This window comes from Solanum tuberosum, unplaced genomic scaffold, assembly GCF_000226075.1.
Source record: "Solanum tuberosum cultivar DM 1-3 516 R44 unplaced genomic scaffold, SolTub_3.0 scf01054, whole genome shotgun sequence".
NCBI classification, from domain to species: Eukaryota; Viridiplantae; Streptophyta; class Magnoliopsida; order Solanales; family Solanaceae; genus Solanum; species Solanum tuberosum.
In genome coordinates this window covers 2157-17878 of record NW_006239939.1, presented here as the reverse complement: position 1 = coordinate 17878, position 15722 = coordinate 2157, and the positions used below count along the sequence as shown (strand labels likewise).

The following is a 15722-nucleotide window of genomic DNA, read 5'->3' as shown; positions in this document are numbered from 1 at the left end:
TTTGTGCACTATGAAAGTTGGAGGTCAAAGTTAAAATTTGAAGCCAAGTTTAAGGTCCAATATATGTATTATCCCCCTTACATGTAAGACGCATGTGAATTGCCACATAGGACGCTATGTAAGACACATGTATCTACTTGTTCAATCTTATACAAATTTAAGGGGCTATATATGCACATCTATAATGGAGGACATGAATGAGAGCTGAAACCAAGTTAAAGGGTAAATTTATGTATTATGCCATTTGTTTTCTATGTAGGAAACTTATTAACATTTTCAACATTCTTTTCCCATAGTTTCCACCAAGATTGAACTCATTTGTAATGTCTCTTTATATAGAACTGAAATTTCTACATTCATCTCATGACTTGATATTACTCAAGGCTTGTTAATCTAATAACTCTTAAGGTAAAAAAAAATTCGAATACTAGTCCATGGAGAAGATTTTTTCATTTTCAACTCAGGCCAACAAGATAGGCGATGCTTTCAATCATTTTAATTCAACCATATTAAGTTATGTGATTTTTTGCCTAGTAATCACATCTCAGGAATTTTCTTCGTTATTTCGAGCCATTCTTTTCGTTTTTAATACTCCATTTAATAAGCCCGATAATGCTGAAACTTCATCAAAGGCAAATGTCAATACTGAAGGGCTATTAGAGGAGGATGTTGAGTTAGTATTGGACACACTAATGAGTTTTTGCAACCAAAATGGGGATAAGAATATTGATGAGGTAGAATTGGTTGATGTTTTCGATTCGTTTGATGAAACAGAGCCTAGTTTGGAGGAAGTTAAAGAAGCATTTGATGTGTTTGATGAAAATGGAGATGGATACATTGATGCAAATGAATTAGATAAAGTCATTTCGAAGATGGGGTTCTTGGAATTATCGGTGTTGGATTGCCAGAGGATGATTGCGCCATTTGATGAAAACAGAGATGGAAGAATTGAATTTGGTGAATTTGTGAAGCTCATGGACCATATCTTTCAATAACTCTGCATTATCCATTTTCATGTTTAATTTTGTGTTACTCTTTTCAATGCTAATTAATAAAAATATTTATGATATATGATAGTAGTAGTAAGTACTATAAATGAATGAGAAACCTCTTTGCTCAAAACTAGTCCATCATGAGTTAAGAGACCAGGTCTATTGACAAAACTAGTAATAGAAGTATTTAAGTAAATGATTAGAGTAATCTTTACTTGGAAATCTCTTTACTCAAAAGAGAAAAAAAAACACGACATGTCACACAAAATTTCTCAAAACTCCATCAACTTCAAACAATACGTCGATATAGACTCAAGTACGTACGGCGGATTAAACCTACACACCTTGTAACTCCTCTATTACAAGACACAAAATAATAACTCTATTGTCCAGTATATCAACTACCTCTAGATAATATAGACTTCACTATAAATATCACTTGACTAACTCTAACCACAAGCTCAACTCACAATAACAAAAGATGAAATGATCTACACTCATTTATATTATAGGAATAGATCTACAAATATGAGAGCACAAGACACTAAACTCAAACAACAACGGGAAGACGATGCAATACTCAATCAGGTCCCTCGTTGTATGTGTGAGAAGACTTCCTACTTGAGAATGGCTTTTGCTTTTTTGTATTTTCTTGATTGCAAAAACTAGGTTTAATCTAGTCAACATGTTCATTTTATAAGAGAGACAAAAAACCTAGTTAACACGCCATTGGTCGAGGACTGGTGTCCTTTCTGCACATCTATTGCAGTGCCCACCAATCACTGTAGTTTCTACATCTTTACAGCTGCACACAATTGACCTGACCTTTAACATGAGAGTTCTGAGGATCATGTCCCTTTGCACCTTAGTTTGTTAATTCATCAAAACCTAGAATATAACATTATCATTTGAAGATATAATGTTCATGTTTGAGAGGAACTTTGAGTTTTGAGTTGACAAACTCGGTATAAATTGAGTGTTTCGCTAAATAAAGATAATATAGAATTAAAATGGGATAAGGCACAAGTATCCTTTAGACTATGACCGAAATTCTAGGGACACGTCTAAACTTAACTAGGATCCTATTACCCTCCTAAACTATTTTAAAATGGAATAAATACACCACAAACACTGACATGGCATAGAGAGTGTGCACACTCTCTTGAAGGCAAGTGTTGAGTGCACAAATTGGAAACATGTCATTTTTTTATTGGTAATTTTACAATTAGTTACGTACACGTATTTATTGATATTAAAACTTATATATATTAAATTATTTTTATTTCTTTCTTTGTAAAATATTTATTTTAATTTCTTTTCACTTCAAAACTTTTTTTAATTAATTTATTATCTTTTCACTTTTAATTATTTTAAAAAAAATATGTGTATTTTTAAAAAATCATAATTTTAAAGTGTTCTTTAATTATGTTTTATTTGATTTTCTTCACTTATTATGATATTCGTTCAAAATTAACTTATTTTAAATACAAGACATTTGGAATTAAATTTGAAATCAAATCAAAATGAAAGACAGAGAAAATAAAATCAATAGAAAAATAAAAGAGTAAAAACAATGAATGAAGGTAAAAAAAAAAGTGTATTAACTTAATTTAAAAACAAGATAAAGAAAATAAGATTTTTTTTAAAAAAATAAAAAATTTGCACACGTGGCAGATGAGTGTGTATAAACACAACCAACTTGGATGGTTGAAGGTAGCACGTCAGCACAAAAATACGAAAAAAATGAATTCAGCGGTAATATGACCCTCATTAAATTTTGATGTGTCTAAAATTTCAATCATAGTCTAGAAAATAATTGTGCCTTATTCTTGGAAAAAAGTGGTTCATAAGATGCCTAAAGTTAAAACTATGTATTAGGAGAAAAAGAGGAAAAAAATTAGAAGTAACGCGGTCGGCGCAATAAACCTTGGTAGAACTGGAAAACACGCCGTTCCTATTATAAAGCTATATAAAAACCCCAATTACCTAACAAAAAATTAGATAGATTCAATGGCTTCCATTAGATGGAGCAGAGGAAGAACTATTGGAAAAGGCGCTGAAGGTATTGTCACTTTAGCAACTACACACAACAATTTCTCCATCGCTGTCAAATCTTCTCTGTTTTCTTGTTCCAAATCGTTACAGAAAGAGAGAGAATTCCTTAACGAATTTCAAGATTGTTCCCAAATTATTCGATGTTTCGGAGCGGATGTCACTGAAGAAGATAACAATATTCTCTATAATATATTGCTGGAATATGCTATTGGTGGAAATTTAGCTCATCGGATTGGTAAAAAATCAGGATTGCCGGATTTTGAGGTAAAAAAGTACTCAAAATCAATTCTATTGGGGCTTAGGGTTGTTCATGGAAGGGGTTTTGTTCATGGTGATATCAAACCGCACAACATTCTACTCGTGGGTACTGAAAAAACGGCCAAAATTGCGGATTTTGGATTCGCAAGCAAGGTTGGAATTGGGAATAAGAAAAGAAAGCTTAGGGGAACGCCAATGTATATGGCACCAGAATCGGTGCTTGATGATGAATATGGAACTCCCGCTGATATTTGGGCTTTCGGATGCACTGTTTTTGAGATGATTACTGGGAAAAAAGTGTGGGATTGCACTGGAATTAACGATCCTCTTCATCTTTTGTGCAAAATTGGAATGCAATCACCGGAGTTGCACGACGAGAAGTTGTCCAAACAGGCAGAAGATTTTCTGAATAAGTGCGTTGATAGGGATCCGCATTCTCGATGGACAGCTGATCTGTTGTTGAATCATCCTTTCCTTTCATCTGATAATAATGATGTTCATCAGAGGAAGAGGAAGGAACTCAAGCTTGTTGATCTATGCAATAGTACAGAGCTGAAACTGTTGACCAACAAGAGGAGAAGAGAGCTAGTGGAAAGATGTTGATTATTATTCATCTTTTGATTAGAATTATATTACTCCATATAAAGTAACATATTGGCAACTTTGTGATCCTGCCCCTTGTATTAGAACAAAACAATTTTGTGTATTGAACAATCTGTACAAAAGAGGCTTTTTTTAAGGTAAATTTTGGCTAACAGCAAATGCATTCTCTTTCCCGTGTCTTGCAGAGTCATGTTCTGTTCTTCTCCTTTTCCGAGCATCTTGATTATATGCCTTAGATATCTTTCAGATCACTTTAGTTTTTCTCAGTATATTTGTTTATATCAAAGCCTGATGGAAGTGGACGCCCGACTATAGTATAACATAACATAAGTTTTTGATGCATATAGTCTCAGCGGCTTAAACTGTTAACATATGAAGAGATTGCTCCTATGTCGTTATTTCTCTGATATTTTTTGCTATAATCAAATGTGCTCATAGGATGGTGAATTCCACCACAATGGCTGACATTCACACTAGCTCCCGTTGATGTTTCTTTCTTTGAAACCTAGTGAAACTTGAATCGTGATGTTGTTTTAGGACACTTGAATGTTCATGAATATTCTTGAAGTTGGAAGTGTACGAGGTGCTAAAGAGTTATACATATATAAATCGTCTCTCTTAGTAGCAGCTTGAAGGAATAAATTTTGTTTAAGTGGTAGATTGACTTTGTATTAATTACAAAAGTAGTAACTTGATTTTGTCTCTGTTGGTCTGGGTTATATTGAACGGTAAGCAGGGGTGGACCTACAGAGGTTCAAGTGGGTTCAATTGAACCCACTCCATCGAATTTTTTTGTTTTATACAGATATAAATTATTTGTAAAGTTGTGTTTATAAATAAAATGAAGCCACTTTTCACCCAATGAATGACGTGGATCAGTGGTGAATGGGTTCAATTTCACCCTGCGAATCCAACATGTTCGATCCCCAGTCAAAGCATAATTTTTTGCGTTTTTTTGTTCTCTTTTGTATTTTCCAAATACTTTTTCTTTTTAAAATTAACTAATAAATGTAGATAATTGTTTTGTAGTCCTAGACTTCTAGTTCATGTGAAATAACAATAGTATTATTCTAAATTTATTAGTTAAGTTTTCTTTTTATGGTTGTATTTGAGAATTATTTAAAATTGTCAATAATTTAGGCAATATGTTTATAGTTTTTAAATATGCTCTCCAATCCAATCTTATTTTATCATTTTGCTTTTTACACACATATTAAGAAATCATAAATAAGAAAAATAATTTTACTAAGCCACCTCTTAAAAACTTCTTGAGAATTTTACAAATAAATATGAACACTTTCAAAAAGAATTAATTACAAGGGTAATATATGAAAAAATTGATTAATGCTTTCTTGATTTAGTAAGGTGGACAACTAATTTTAGTAAGATGATCAACTATTATGAAACGAGGGAGTAATACTTAACTATGAAAACCTCTATTTTATGGAACAACCGATTTGGTGTGTTTCCATTGTTACTTAATTTCTTTTTTCCAATTATATCTTTACATAATATTTCAAAATACTATTTTACCCTTTACCTTATATTATTTAATTCTAGTCAAACCTCCTACCCTAGAATAATTAAGGATATTTTAGTAAATTTATAAATTACAATATAGTACTATACAATCAAACCAAACAATTAAAAATGTTATTAAACAATAACAAACAATACAGTCTAGCCAAACATTGTATCTACCATACAGTACAGTACAATAGAGTACAATACAATATAATACATTATGAAACAATGGGTATCAATAATTCAAACAGAGTGTTAGTTTAATTTTTTGTAGTATACAAAATCGTGTATTTATTTTCCTTTTTACTTGGTATACACGAAAGTTAGGTTAGTGCATTTATTTATGTATGATTTTTAAAATTGTTATTGTTTTAGTCTTATATATAAGAGTAACAAGTTGCTTGTTAAATTGAAAATATGTGGAAAATTTTCTTGGAAGCAGATAAAAAATTAATAGAGTATATTTTAATTTTTGTTAGGAATATCACCTTAAAATAACTTGTTAAGGATATAATGAAAAAAAATGATAATCATTATTACTGACCGTCGCCGTGGTTATTTGTAACTTGAACCACTTGAACGAAATCCGAGGTTCGCCATTGACGGCAAGTACTCCCCTTTGCAATTGCTTGTTCGTTATACCTATGTTGAAATAAAGGATAAAATTAATCTATCCGCCACAAGACGCCGTATCGGGGATCTCTCTCTTTTTTGTGCTACAACATGGTTCTAGTTGAAGCACCTGCTCTGCTCCCTCTTCTCCTTATCAATACTATGAATATTATTCTTGTGTTATCTTTGCTTATCCTGCTATTTTTTGTTTAGATACTTTCCTTTTTATCATTGTTTCTTCACTCTTTCTTAAACTTGTTTTTGAAAATGGTTATCTTGATTCAAGGCTCTATCGGAAACAAGTTCTCTACCTCACACAAGTATGAGTTACATACATTCTCTAAATGCAAGGTTCGATCCATCGTATTCCTATTTTTTTTTCTTCTCTTACCCCCGCTCTCTTCCCAAATCCATCAATAAAGGATAAAAAAAAGAAGGTAAAGATCACTCAGACAATGTAAGTTATATTTGTCGAGTAATCTGAATTCATACCACTTAAGTTAATTCGTTATTTCATAGGATTAAAAAGGTTGAAGGAATGTTCTTCCTTCACACTCCCTGCTTAATTAATAATCTTCAGAAATTCCAACTTTATAAGGTCTAGAAAACATCTTGTATTAACAACAATTCTAACACAATCTATTCTGAAATAAAAAATTTAAAAAAAATAAAAATTAGAAGAAAAGATTACAAAAGCACTAAATAAGTGATAAAATGTGAAAAAAAAATGGAACATAACAGACAAATGTAATGTATGTTGTATTAAAAGGTGAGATGGAGAAATTTTTGTTCAGAAAGTGGTAGATAGACTTGGGTTCTGATTCTATTGTTATCGTTCACTTAACAAAGTTTGGACCTTAAAATCAAATTTTATAGAGAGATTTTAATTATTTTTTTTAGTTGACATATATAAATTTAATGATAATAATAACAATAACATATCCTATGTAATATTACAAATGGAGTCTGGAGAAGGTAAGATGTACGCATACCTTATGAAGTGAGAATGTAAACAATACAAACTTTCAATGAAAGAAATAGAGAAAAAAGACATAAAGTGACACCTGAAGTTGTTCTGAATTTTCAAAAAGACACTTTAACTATGCAGACGTTCTATTACCCCACAAAAGTATTAAACATCTTTGATAAGTTGGTATAATGATATTAAAATAGTGTTGTGTTGCTTCAATTTAATGATAATTTGTTGCAATGCTTGAAATTTTGAAGAAGACGCTAAAAATCAAATTTTGATCTTTTTGTAAACAGACAACAATAGATTTTGCAATGCAGAAGGATTAACTGTTTGGGAGACTTCAAAATATTCAATTAAAATAGTGAAAGAGGAAGTAAAAAATGTAAATATAGAATAATAATATGGATTCATATTAGATGTCAAGATATTAATTAGGTAATAAAAGAAATAATCGCGCAAGACAGGATACTACAATTACCTAATAATTATTTCATTTCTTAATGGTTGCAATGTTACTACATTAAAAGGTAAAAGATTCTAAATGAATTCTTAACCCAAAAGTTTCTTTTTAAATTTGATAGTACATGATTTAAAAAAAATAATATATATATATATATATATATATATAACATATAATTTTAGGGGGAAATGAGGTGACATTTTACATAAATATCATACATTTGGGGGCTTATTATATCCTATTCTGAAAGTTTCCCCAATTACAATAAAAATTAAATTTTTTATTGCTCTCAAATACATTCTTTGGTCGTCTGATACATTGCAAATGATGCATTATTTAATGGAAGAGATGTATTCGAGAGAGGATAAAAATGTATCCGAGAGGGGATAAGGTTGTATCTGAGAGGGGATAAGGATGTATCCAAGATGGGATAAAGATGTATCCGAGAGGGACTTTTTGTAATTTTTTTAGGGAAAAAAGTCTGATATACCCCTCAACTTTGTCATGAGTTGATATACCACTCGTTTAAAAAATGGTGCACATATGCCTTGTCGTTACAAAATGACTCACATACCTTTACTGTTACAAAAAATGAAAAAAATAATTTATTTTAATAATTTTAATTTTTTTTAAAGTCATGTATTTGATCTTGTAATGACCCAAACCGTCATTAATTAGGATAAGCAAAATTCGAGACCTTATTTTCTGGCAAAATTCGAGACCTTATTCGAGACCTTATAAAGTTCAAGGGGGTAATAGGACACCCGTAAAGTTGGAGTGTGTAGTTGGGATTGCGGGTATAGGTTGGGGGGGTTTTAGACCATTTTCTCTTGCTTTAATATGACTTATCATTTTTAAGTATTAATGTATTTGGCGAACAAGTTGTAGTTTCCACATACATGTTTCTTTTGTCTGATCATCAATTTCTATCGAATCAATAAAAACTTAAAAAGCCTAATTTAAAATTCGTATATTTGAAATTTGCAATTTCAAACCCAGTATTTCAACTTCGATCCAGTATGAGTAAAGGTGATTATGAAATAGCTAAACACTAACTATTTTGTAATTTTCCAATACATGTCTTAAATAATGATCCTCCAAGTGATTTCTCTTTGAAAGCCAATTTCAGTTATTTTGGAAGAGGCTAAACATTACATATTTTATAATTTGTTATACTATGTGTTAAATAGTTGTCCTCCTAGTGGCTATATGTGCACATGGCCCCAAAATCCAGACTCACATGACCTAATATAGATTGGGCTCTAACAAGCATTAAACACAATTTAAATTGAGTGCTTCCGCTAGTCAAAGATAATATAATATTAAAATCATATCAATAAAAATTAATTCAAATAAGAAATCGAATAAAATCAGTTAATTATTATTCAGGTGATTAAAACTTAATCTAGTTATGATTATGAACCACCAATTATAGACAAAATTGTCACTAAAGACAACTGATGACAATCCCAAATGATACTTTCACTAAGAGAAGTAAGGGTGACAAAACATGTGCAAGATGATTATGGAAATACGAATATACTCTATTATTCATGTCTTAAGTCTTATCAATTCTCATGATTTCAATAGTTAATTAGAATATTCCTAAGACATAGTTTCCTCTTTCGAGCAAATCTAAATTTAATTGAATAAACTAATTACAATTCAGTGAACATAAATATGCAAGAAAAGGGATTCAGATTTACTCTTGAGGAAGAATGTATTTTGATTTTTGACTATTTTATCACTTTAGTAAAACCTATGATTTCAATAAGTTCTTTTGATTACTCTAACGAAATCACGAATTAAATTTTAAAAAATGCAAAGATAGTTACTAAATTGTCTTTACGGCAATTAATTAGTCTAATACCTTAAATGCAAAGATAGTTTCAATAATTTTTTTCTTCTTAATCTCATTCTATAAATTAAAATAGAATAACTAATTGTGTCCTTTTAGTGATTTTTTTTATTTTTATAATTATTATTTAAGGACAATTTTTAACTTTTTTCCATTTTTTTTTAAAAAAGTAGAAACGTTTTAGTATGGCGCTAGTTAAGTAATACGAATAATAAATATAAATAAGATAACTATAACAACAACAAAAAACCAGGAATAAAATAAGGTAACTTGAAAAGTTGGTTACAATTTATACTCATATTACTAAAAAAGAAAAATATGTGACGAGGACAATATTAAAATATCTACCTATCATTAGTACAATTTACCTGAAGTTAAACTACAAGGAAAATTTAGAAGTAACGCGGTCGGCGCAATCTTGGTAGGATTAGGAATCACGCCGTCCCTATTATAAAGCTATATAAAAACCCCAATTACCTAACAAAAAATTAGATAGATTCAATGGCTTCCATTAGATGGAGCAGAGGAAGAACTATTGGAAGGTATTGTCACTTTAGCAACTACACACAACAATTTCTCCATCGCTGTCAAATCTTCTCTGTTTTCTTGTTCCAAATCGTTACAGAAAGAGAGAGAATTCCTTAACGAATTTCAAGATTGTTCCCAAATTATTCGATGTTTCGGAGCGGATGTCACTGATATATATATATATATATATATATATAACATATAATTTTAGGGGGAAATGAGGTGACATTTTACATAAATATCATACATTTGGGGGCTTATTATATCCTATTCTGAAAGTTTCCCCAATTACAATAAAAATTAAATTTTTTATTGCTCTCAAATACATTCTTTGGTCGTCTGATACATTGCAAATGATGCATTATTTAATGGAAGAGATGTATTCGAGAGAGGATAAAAATGTATCCGAGAGGGGATAAGGTTGTATCTGAGAGGGGATAAGGATGTATCCAAGATGGGATAAAGATGTATCCGAGAGGGACTTTTTGTAATTTTTTTAGGGAAAAAAGTCTGATATACCCCTCAACTTTGTCATGAGTTGATATACCACTCGTTTAAAAAATGGTGCACATATGCCTTGTCGTTACAAAATGACTCACATACCTTTACTGTTACAAAAAATGAAAAAAATAATTTATTTTAATAATTTTAATTTTTTTTAAAGTCATGTATTTGATCTTGTAATGACCCAAACCGTCATTAATTAGGATAAGCAAAATTCGAGACCTTATTTTCTGGCAAAATTCGAGACCTTATTCGAGACCTTATAAAGTTCAAGGGGGTAATAGGACACCCGTAAAGTTGGAGTGTGTAGTTGGGATTGCGGGTATAGGTTGGGGGGGTTTTAGACCATTTTCTCTTGCTTTAATATGACTTATCATTTTTAAGTATTAATGTATTTGGCGAACAAGTTGTAGTTTCCACATACATGTTTCTTTTGTCTGATCATCAATTTCTATCGAATCAATAAAAACTTAAAAAGCCTAATTTAAAATTCGTATATTTGAAATTTGCAATTTCAAACCCAGTATTTCAACTTCGATCCAGTATGAGTAAAGGTGATTATGAAATAGCTAAACACTAACTATTTTGTAATTTTCCAATACATGTCTTAAATAATGATCCTCCAAGTGATTTCTCTTTGAAAGCCAATTTCAGTTATTTTGGAAGAGGCTAAACATTACATATTTTATAATTTGTTATACTATGTGTTAAATAGTTGTCCTCCTAGTGGCTATATGTGCACATGGCCCCAAAATCCAGACTCACATGACCTAATATAGATTGGGCTCTAACAAGCATTAAACACAATTTAAATTGAGTGCTTCCGCTAGTCAAAGATAATATAATATTAAAATCATATCAATAAAAATTAATTCAAATAAGAAATCGAATAAAATCAGTTAATTATTATTCAGGTGATTAAAACTTAATCTAGTTATGATTATGAACCACCAATTATAGACAAAATTGTCACTAAAGACAACTGATGACAATCCCAAATGATACTTTCACTAAGAGAAGTAAGGGTGACAAAACATGTGCAAGATGATTATGGAAATACGAATATACTCTATTATTCATGTCTTAAGTCTTATCAATTCTCATGATTTCAATAGTTAATTAGAATATTCCTAAGACATAGTTTCCTCTTTCGAGCAAATCTAAATTTAATTGAATAAACTAATTACAATTCAGTGAACATAAATATGCAAGAAAAGGGATTCAGATTTACTCTTGAGGAAGAATGTATTTTGATTTTTGACTATTTTATCACTTTAGTAAAACCTATGATTTCAATAAGTTCTTTTGATTACTCTAACGAAATCACGAATTAAATTTTAAAAAATGCAAAGATAGTTACTAAATTGTCTTTACGGCAATTAATTAGTCTAATACCTTAAATGCAAAGATAGTTTCAATAATTTTTTTCTTCTTAATCTCATTCTATAAATTAAAATAGAATAACTAATTGTGTCCTTTTAGTGATTTTTTTTATTTTTATAATTATTATTTAAGGACAATTTTTAACTTTTTTCCATTTTTTTTTAAAAAAGTAGAAACGTTTTAGTATGGCGCTAGTTAAGTAATACGAATAATAAATATAAATAAGATAACTATAACAACAACAAAAAACCAGGAATAAAATAAGGTAACTTGAAAAGTTGGTTACAATTTATACTCATATTACTAAAAAAGAAAAATATGTGACGAGGACAATATTAAAATATCTACCTATCATTAGTACAATTTACCTGAAGTTAAACTACAAGGAAAATTTAGAAGTAACGCGGTCGGCGCAATCTTGGTAGGATTAGGAATCACGCCGTCCCTATTATAAAGCTATATAAAAACCCCAATTACCTAACAAAAAATTAGATAGATTCAATGGCTTCCATTAGATGGAGCAGAGGAAGAACTATTGGAAAAGGCGCTGAAGGTATTGTCACTTTAGCAACTACACACAACAATTTCTCCATCGCTGTCAAATCTTCTCTGTTTTCTTGTTCCAAATCGTTACAGAAAGAGAGAGAATTCCTTAACGAATTTCAAGATTGTTCCCAAATTATTCGATGTTTCGGAGCGGATGTCACTGAAGAAGATAACAATATTCTCTATAATATATTGCTGGAATATGCTATTGGTGGAAATTTAGCTCATCGGATTGGTAAAAAATCAGGATTGCCGGATTTTGAGGTAAAAAAGTACTCAAAATCAATTCTATTGGGGCTTAGGGTTGTTCATGGAAGGGGTTTTGTTCATGGTGATATCAAACCGCACAACATTCTACTCGTGGGTACTGAAAAAACGGCCAAAATTGCGGATTTTGGATTCGCAAGCAAGGTTGGAATTGAGAGTAAGAAAAGACAGCTTAGGGGAACGCCAATGTATATGGCACCAGAATCGGTGCTTGATGATGAATATGGAACTCCCGCTGATATTTGGGCTTTCGGATGCACTGTTTTTGAGATGATTACTGGGAAAAAAGTGTGGGATTGCACTGGAATTAACGATCCTCTTCATCTTTTGTGCAAAATTGGAATGCAATCACCGGAGTTGCACGACGAGAAGTTGTCCAAACAGGCAGAAGATTTTCTGAATAAGTGCGTTGATAGGGATCCGCATTCTCGATGGACAGCTGATCTGTTGTTGAATCATCCTTTCCTTTCATCTGATAATAATGATGTTCATCAGAGGAAGAGGAAGGAACTCAAGCTTGTTGATCTATGCAATAGTACAGAGCTGAAACTGTTGACCAACAAGAGGAGAAGAAAGATAGTGGAAAGATGTTGATTATTATTCATCTTTTGATTAGAATTATATTACTCCGTATAAAGTAACACATTGGCAACCTTGTGATCCTGCCCCTTGTATTAAAACAAAACAATTTTGTGTATAGCTTCTCTTTATTATTGAACAATCTGTACAAAAGAGGTAAATTTTGGCTAATCACAGTGAATGCATTCTGTTATCCGTGTCTCGCAGAGTCTTGTTCTATTCTTCTTCTTTTCCGAGCATCTTGATTATATGGCTTACATCTCTTTCATATTACTTTAGTTTTCTCAATATATTTGTTTATATGGAAGCAGACAGACTGTAGTTATTTGATAAGATATACTATTTGGTTTGAGTCCCACTTGTGATATAGATAGAGTAATTTGTAGAATATAACATAAGTTTTTGGAAGATTGCATATAGTCTCAGCTGTTCAAACTGTTAAACATATGATGACATTGCACTTACGTCGTTTTAGTCTTTGATATTTTTTGCTATAATCAACTGTGCTCATCGGATGGTGAATTCCACCACCATGGCTGACCTTTGCACTAGCTCCCATTGTTGTTTCTTTGTTTGAAGGCTACTAACTTCTTTTTGGTGAAACTTGGATCATGATGGTGTTTTGGGACACTTGAACAGTGAGTAGTTCCTAAATCCTCTAATTGAGGGTCAGTTCTATAACTCATTTGATATGCACTCTGCTCTATCTAAATTAGAACTATTATTGCAAACATCTCACAGAGGGGCAGTGAGACTTATTTACAGAGTTATAGATGATTCGGAGCCCCTCGGAGAGAGAGAAAGAAAATCCAAGGATACAAGAGTGGCGTGATGTGAGCTTGTTGTGGACCGTAAAGAGAAAATTTCAAAAAGAGCTTATTAACATCGGAATATAATTTGTATCAATAAATAAATTATATTATGAATATATAATTCTATATATCAGTATTGTATCAAATTCAATATTTGTATTTGTATAATTGATTATTATCATTTGTATTAATGTTGTATTAGCAAATACATGTGTATTTGTATTTTATATCACTAAAAAGGTCTGTATAGTTGACACTCTTTATTTATATTTATATAATTAATTATTATCATTTGTATTTGTATAATTGACGATTAACATTTGTATTTGTATTTGTATTATTAATTGTTATTATTTGTATTTGTGTTAAGAGAGGAGGCAGAAATGACAGATTCTCCATTTTACGTAAAATTTTTTAGATAAATATGTGAATTGTGATATGTATTTATAATTAGGTAAATATGTGATATGTATACGAAATTTTGCCGACTCTAAATGGGGTTCAAAAACAAGCAGATCGGTTTGTTGGGCTTGAGTCAACTAACACAATCTCAACATTAATTATAAAATTTTCTCAAAAATAAAAGTACTAAAAAGATAAATAGTGTGCACTATATTTACTTCTTGGGGAATGTTTTTTTTTTTTCTCAATGAATATGTGTGAAGGTTTGTAACTCTTGCCACCCCCTTTTTACCCACGCAATAGGTTTTATCAATCAACGTGACGATTTTAAAGAGGGGTCATTATTAATGGGATTAGCCACTTAAAATTATTTTTTGGGATTTGAAGTCACTTGATTGAATTTCTAATTAAAAGGAACTTTGACTTTTTAATTATTGATCCGAGAAAGCAAAAGATAAGAAAATAAATTTTATTGGCGGGTGGAAGGTGTTAAGCACTCCGAGTCTTGTAATTCTAACACGATCGCTTAATTGATTTATATCTGATTGCATTAATTTTGGGTGAATTGTGTTTCTTTAGTTATGTCCGCATTTATCTTCTGAACTTTTATCAATCTCATCGTAGATGGATAATCTCACTCCTTATCTGGACATATACCAACTTAGAAGTGTAATCGATCTTTTTAGTGTGCATGTATTGCACCTAGTGAGCTCCTGTCTACACATTTGATATGATTTAAATAACTTTGATTATTTAAAACAATTTGGCCAAAATGAGTAACGACATTTTTTACTTTTTTTTTACGGGTCATTAAAAAGATAGGTAATATATTCCTAAAAATAATTTTTAGCGGCAATTAATTAACGGCAATAACTTAATTGCCACTAAATACATACTTTTGGCGGCAATTAGCACTCTTTGTATATGTTCCTAAACCCTTTAGCGACATTGGATCCAATGGCAATTAACTAATGCCGATAAAAACTTTCACACTCTTTGTTAATGTGTATATTTATTGCAGCTAAAAGGTGTTTTTGTTGTAGTAACGTGTCATTTGTTATATTATCTTGCTAAAAATACTCCTGTTAGTATTGAACTTAACAAAATTAATTAAAGGCTATCTTTTCAAACCACACTCACCATGAATTAAGTGAAGTATAATACGCATCACCCTACAAAAAATATTGATGTTGTTGCTTTCAAAAAGATTCAGAAAGATGCAACCATCTAAGAAGACGGTAACAGAATCCACTGTCTCGATTTTTATCATGACCTAAAAATAGACGTGATGACACTTGTTTATTTCCATCAAGACAAGTCGGCATCAACCCAACAACACGAAATAAATGCGGAAAGTAAATTAAGA

General features: G+C 30.9%; 3 protein-coding genes across 3 annotated transcripts; all 3 read left to right on the top strand.

The window, feature by feature from the left end:
• Positions 1–434: 434 nt before the first annotated feature.
• On the top strand, positions 435–995 carry LOC107059253 (probable calcium-binding protein CML45). The gene has a single exon (XM_015305744.1). It carries the CDS (start codon positions 435–437, stop codon positions 993–995), a length of 561 nt encoding a protein of 186 aa, XP_015161230.1.
• A 1892-nt stretch (positions 996–2887) lies between these two features.
• On the top strand, positions 2888–4143 carry LOC102587276 (mitogen-activated protein kinase kinase kinase NPK1-like). Its single transcript, XM_006367818.2, has one exon. The coding sequence runs from the start codon at positions 3003–3005 to the stop codon at positions 3906–3908; it is 906 nt and encodes a 301-aa protein (XP_006367880.1). The 5' UTR covers positions 2888–3002; the 3' UTR covers positions 3909–4143.
• An 8019-nt stretch (positions 4144–12162) lies between these two features.
• Positions 12163–13335, top strand: LOC102587595 (mitogen-activated protein kinase kinase kinase NPK1-like). The gene has a single exon (XM_006367819.2). It carries the CDS (start codon positions 12252–12254, stop codon positions 13155–13157), a length of 906 nt encoding a protein of 301 aa, XP_006367881.1. The 5' UTR covers positions 12163–12251; the 3' UTR covers positions 13158–13335.
• The last annotated feature ends 2387 nt before the right edge of the window (positions 13336–15722 follow it).

Excerpts from the sequence above, each read along its gene's own strand:
- LOC107059253 (XM_015305744.1), top strand. The coding sequence starts at position 435 with ATGGAGAAGATTTTTTCATTTTCAACTCAGGCCAACAAGATAGGCGAT.
- LOC102587276 (XM_006367818.2), top strand. The coding sequence starts at position 3,003 with ATGGCTTCCATTAGATGGAGCAGAGGAAGAACTATTGGAAAAGGCGCT.
- LOC102587595 (XM_006367819.2), top strand. The coding sequence starts at position 12,252 with ATGGCTTCCATTAGATGGAGCAGAGGAAGAACTATTGGAAAAGGCGCT.